At 48.9% G+C, this 6000-nt stretch overlaps 1 protein-coding gene across 1 annotated transcript in view; it reads left to right on the forward strand.

Moving 5' to 3' along the window:
* Positions 1–5790, forward strand: part of KCNJ3 (potassium inwardly rectifying channel subfamily J member 3) — a 56464-nt gene extending 50674 nt beyond the window's left edge. Inside the window, exon 3 of the mRNA XM_050899550.1 lies at positions 5204–5790. Coding sequence (XP_050755507.1) covers positions 5204–5790 — 587 coding nt within the window. The remainder of the gene's footprint in view (positions 1–5203) is intronic.
* The last annotated feature ends 210 nt before the right edge of the window (positions 5791–6000 follow it).

Here is a 6000-nt window from a genome sequence, read left to right on the forward strand (position 1 = left end):
AAAGCCAGCACTAACCATAGTAATGACTGTCACTGAGCTCGGGCTTACAGAGCCCAGCGTGGGGATGAAGGACAGGTTGTCCGCATCCAGTTGTGTCCAGTAACTTCAGCGGGGTGAGCAGTGCCCATCGCAACCCAAAGCCAGCGATGGGGACATCACGGCCAACATGCATGGGACAGGACTTTGGGCGATGCAAGATGACACTGGATTTTTGGTGGGTTTGGTGGCAACAACCGTTGTCCTTTGGGATGCCTTTGCCTTCCTGGGGAACTGGCCTTATCCTGTGGCAAAGCTAGAAGCTATCAGGATCATTAACTGAATTATTAGGATTTCAGATGCCGGGGAATTCTGACCCCAGCATCATCCCAATGGCACCAAACCTCCTCTGTGTTATGTTTTTATTGAGCGAGCATGCTGGGAGCTCCGGTCCCTGTCAGCTGTGTCTAAGTGTTTGCACATCCCTGTTTCTTGTCGGTGTTTCCTGGAAATGGGGCATTGCATCTAAACCTGCCATAGCCAGAGACAGAGAAAATTAAAAGCTTAAATAGTCTGCTGCTTGGCTGAGGGTGGGATAGTTGCATCCACTTTTTCAGCTCGGCTAGGGCTCTAAAACCAAGAGTTCTACCTCATTAGAAATAACAACTTGTAATTAATAACTTATGACATGACAGATAGAGGCGTTTTTCTCCAGCGATAGCACTTGCTTCAGATAGAGCGAATGCTGAAAAGAGAAGGCATGATTATTAAAAAAAAAAAAAAAGATACTTTCATCTCAAAGTTGAGGGGAGAAATACATCGGTTTAACCCGTGCTCATCCTCCAGAGCTGCTCTGCTGTACATTATTTAAGGAAGTTAATGGAAAATTTTCCTAAATATGCATGGCTGGGACTTTCCTGTGTTATGGACCGTGGCATTATGTGCCGGACTCTACAGAGGGATGCCAGATCACTATGGGTGGGTGTAAATGACTGAATTTAATCAGTAGCAAAATTGCTAATAATGTCTAATACTAAAGCTCTCTCTAACGCTGTTTCAGCCTCTGCCTGTGAGGAGATGAGTCCCAAAACCTTGCCCTTGCCTTCCTTTAAGCTCATTATTCATAATACTTTGAAAACAGAGTCAGCTCTGGTTTCTGCAGAAGGAATATAGATCCTGGAAACAGCGAGAAATAATCTGGGTAGGGGTGGTCCCAAATATGCAGGAGTGAGGTTTGTGAAAGTACGGGGTATTCAGACAAAATAGCATTGCTTGCCCCCTTAGGAGCAGTGCTTCTGGATGAAAATCGCTTCCCTTGGACATAGTGAACAATGTTTTTGCAGCCTCTGTTTTTGAAATAGTAGAGAGGGGTTCTGTTGGACGTTTGGTTTGGGGTCTGTGTTGGAATATATGCTTAAGTGTACCTCTTTTTCAGGTGCGTTGTTGTGATTTGTATGCAGGCAGAGCTTTGCTAATGTGCATTGCAATCACCGGCCGTTAACAGCTCTGGAGAGCACTCCGTGATGGAAGCGTGTGTTAGGAGTGATGAACAAAATGCATCGAAACCTTTTACTTTGACAAATGGATGGCTTCTTAATTAGATGCACTGCATACAGCGTGTTTGCTTCCAAACGCGAGTTTAAAATTTATACTGCAAATGAATATTAATTATATAGACAACTTGGTAAAATTTTAACAGGCCCATTAATGTGAGGAAGGCATCACAGGATCTGCTGGCTGCGTACCCTGCTGATGAATAACTTCTTAGGGGGAAAAAAAGCACAAAACACCGAAAAAGCCTTCCATACCAACAGAAGGAGAGGAAAACTTACTCGCCTGACGTTAACGGCCTGATCTGTTAGAGGCTGTTGGGCGCGAGCCCATGCCCACCGGAAAGAAACTACATCTCCATTAAAATAAAAGGCCTATCTTTATCTGAGCATAAATTAATGGAAAATAATCCTGAGGTAGTTATCAAGAAGGGCTGTCAGTGGTGGGCTGCACCTAGGTGCTCCTGCTTTTTCTGTGGGAAAACGTGGAAATACCCGCTGATCTTCGGTTCGGTGCTTTCCTGCCCAGGCAGCCTGTTGAAGACGCGGCTCGTGGTGCAAGAAAGGGGAGAGCCGAGCTGCGGGCGATGCGTTTCCCCCGCCACGCCGATGCTGTGGGCGGCCTGGGAACCCGCCTCGGCTGCGGTTCGGTTTACCCTTGCCGTGGGAAGCGGCGTAACGGCTTTGGGATGCCCTGAGCGAGATGAGGTGCTCCCGGCGCGGGGTGTACACGCTGTTACTGCTCTGGCTGGCAGCCCCGAGGACCGTGCCTCTCCTGAGCCCCGTTGCCAGCTTTAGCTCTCCCAAGGAGAGAGCACGGGCCATGCATTAGGACGCTTGCGAAGAGCTGATGCTTGTTCTGCGCGGGGATGTGGATAATGGCTCCGGTCATCAAGTGCCTTATGCAATTCCGTTGTTACTGCTATAATAATACAAAGGAGACGGTTACAGCCGGGGCTGTTGTGAGCTGGCTGCTCAAAGCGTGTAATAGCAGAAAGGCATTGCAGAGCTTGTAGCTGGGAGTCTGAGGCTTTGCTGAGAAAACGGAAAGGGAAGGAAGAGCCGGGAAATGCAGCGGAGCTGGAAGAAAACCTAAGAATTGATTTCTTGTCCAAGGGCTCGTCAGAGCACGTTAGCACCTCTTAGCATCGTCTGCATGGTGTGACAGGTATTCTCTATAATGATGAGCGTATTAGTCGCTGCTGTTCATCCTGAGAGGATATTAAATAATTTGCACCCTCGGGTTTGTTAGTGAAGAAGATAAATTGATTTTAAAGAAAAATTATATACCTGCAAATATTTATCTCTCCAGTGAGCTTACAAAGGGTTGCATCAATGGAACAAAATGTGAAGCTGATTTTCCTGAGATTCAGCTAACACATTTTTCGATAGGACGCGGGTATAAAATTCCTCCTTTGAAAGCCTACTGGCAGCAGCAGGTTTGGGAGGTGGCAGGATGATAGATCAGGAGGTAGAAATAGTCCTGCAGCACAGCGGCTGGTGGGGATGGGAGAGCCTAACCCGGCAGGCGGCGGGTCCCGTGCCCTGGCATTGCCCTGGGCGTGCAGCATCGGCCGTGGGATCTCTTGCGGATGCGGATTTGGATGCGGATGGGGATGAGGATGCAGGTGCCGGCCGGTCCTGTGTGCTGGTCCCTTCCCTGAGCCCTGGCAGCATTGCTGACCCGCGTGTTCCCCCCACGCCCCTTGTTACACCCCCTGTGGCATTTTGATAGCACGCCTTTTACAATAAAGCTTAATTCTATTTTTTTTAGTGTCGCCAACGCGAAGAAAAAGCCGTGCAAGGGATTGCCACCCGACATTCAGCTCCCTGCAGAGCAGGGTTGCTGTGGCCGGGGTGGCCACCCCGGCGGTGCTCCCACGGGAGCCCTTGGGTCACGCCGGAGGTGCAGCTCACCCCCCCTCAGCAAAGCCTGCGGCGCAGCAAGGTCGACAGTTATCAACTTCTCTGTACAGAGTGATCTGCAGTTTAAGCAATTTGTTATCTAAAGCGTAGGTCACCGGAGTTAACCAGCCATCTGCTTCGCGGGCGCCGTAGACCCAGTTCCAGCCGCGGCTCCCGCCATTTGCATGCATTATTAGACGCGTTCGTTCGCTAATGAGGTCTCCCTCGGAAGTCAGGTCTGAAGAAGCAGAGGGGGAAAGGTCTGGGCTTTCGCGGTGAAGGTACGGCTAATGAACAGCTGCAGAGTAAAGGCCACAGATGGAAGTGCTACTCACTCTAATTACCATTTTTCTAAAAATTGCAGGGTTTTTTCTAAACCCGCTTTAGGTATGTGCTTGCTTCCACTTCACTTAGTAAACAGAACTGAAACCCATGGGGACCGGGTGACAAGACACCAGAAAGTATGCCGTACCGTCCTGTCTGAGGCTGTGGGACGGGGGTAGGCTTGCGTGCCCCCAGGGCATGCTCCCTCAGGTGTGTGAGCTCAGGTGTTCACTGCAAAAAAAGCCCCCCGGTTCATGTTTTTCCCCTCAGAGATAAAACAGAAAACTGAGTTTTATGTCTTGTGATGTACTCAGACGTATTAGCAGCAGAAATCGCTACGCAAAACTTAAACTTTGATTCCCTTAGCAGTAACATAAAGTGTAATAAAATTTTATTTTTCTGGCTGTATGTCACCAGGCGCATATCCATCCCCCGCTCCCCCTCGCTACAGCCCCGCTATCGTCTTTCTTGTGACTTCCAAAGTTTCCTTTCATTTTCTCCTGACTTAAAGACGTTCTTGCCGGCTAAGCAGAGGATGTGTTTGCAGAGGTAGATTTAGCTTCCTGAAAACCAAATGTCATATTTCCAGTTTGCTATACTAGGATAAAATGGCAGGGTAATTCTGTTTACAGATTGCTACAGATACCATTTAAAAAAAAAATTAAAAAAAGAAGCAGCAGGATTTCTTCCAGAAGCCTCCAGTGATCCACGGTCATCGTTTCCCTCTGATTTCTGAGGTCAGATGGGTCACCGGGATGGCCAAGTCTGGGTGCTCGGGAGGAGGACTTTTTTCTCCACGGTGGGAGGCAGTGGAGGAAGAGGAAGGGCAGTGTTGTGCCTCTGAGTCGTATTTCTTCTTCCCTGCTAGTTTTTTGAAGCTTGGATCTCAGCCTGGCAGCGATGGATCTGTGAGCAGATTGCTGGTGAAGCCCTTAAAGAGGAATAAATGTATTTCATAGGACATACCTACTGCTCACTGGTGGGTTGGAATGCACTAGCACGGGCTTGGTTTGTGCATACGATGCATAGAGCGTAGGGTCTGGTTTTGTATGCATTCGTCAATATGATGAAAATACGGAATAACTTAGTAATGCTTTAAGATCCTGACAAGTCCAACTTTACATTACAATTAGCAGCTTTTGCTAATTTACAACCAGGGTTATCAGTTAGCCCTGTATTTCCCTTTGTCAGCAGCACCTTCAAAAGTGTCCATAATAGTAGATGTGAATTATTCAGTTACACTCCTTCCTCTATTGTTGGCTCCTTCCACCTTGAGGATGACAATTTAATAGCTACTGTATGTAAATGGTAGGCATGCCAATGCCTGTTCTTTTGTACCTTTAAAAACATAAAATATGTTTCACTGAGATGTTCAAAAACCCCCAAGATTTATGTGCATCCACAATTGTCCGTAACTGGTGAAAGTTTTTCTCCATTGCTCATTGCAGGGATGACGTGCCAAGCCAGGACATCCTATACCGAGGACGAGGTGCTCTGGGGTCATCGTTTCTTCCCTGTTATCTCCTTGGAAGAGGGGTTCTTTAAAGTCGATTACTCCCAGTTCCACGCAACGTTTGAGGTGCCCACCCCACCGTACAGCGTGAAGGAGCAGGAGGAGATGCTGCTCATGTCCTCTCCCTTGATAGCACCCGCTGTGAGCAACAGCAAGGAAAGGAATAACTCGGTGGAGTGCCTGGATGGTCTCGACGAAGTTGGCACAAAACTGCCTTCAAAACTGCAGAAAATAACTGGGAGGGAAGACTTCCCCAAAAAACTCCTCAGGATGAGTTCCACCACCTCTGAGAAGGCCTACAGCATGGGGGATTTACCCATGAAACTCCAGCGGATCAGCTCGGTCCCCGGGAATTCGGAGGAGAAACTGGTGTCTAAAACCACAAAGATGATGTCGGATCCCATCAGCCAGTCGGTGGCCGACCTGCCGCCCAAGCTGCAGAAGCTGTCAGGCGGCGGCGGCAGGATGGAAGGGAACCTTCCACCCAAACTGCGAAAAATGAATTCGGATCGGTTTACATAACCCGACGGGACTTCTAGCTATCGTTTCGAGCTTGAACTGCTACTGGCAAGGGCAGCGTGGGCAGGAGAGCGGGCCCTCCACCAGCCGTATGTGTGCTAAACTCTGTGGTCCCCGGCGCGCCGGGAGGCAGGAGCATCCCCTCGGTAGCGGTGGCTGCGCTGTAAGTACGAACGACGGGACGATCGGCGAGCTGATGTTCGTTGGCATGTA

This window comes from Gymnogyps californianus, chromosome 7 (genome assembly GCF_018139145.2).
Source record: "Gymnogyps californianus isolate 813 chromosome 7, ASM1813914v2, whole genome shotgun sequence".
Classification (NCBI taxonomy): domain Eukaryota; kingdom Metazoa; phylum Chordata; class Aves; order Accipitriformes; family Cathartidae; genus Gymnogyps; species Gymnogyps californianus.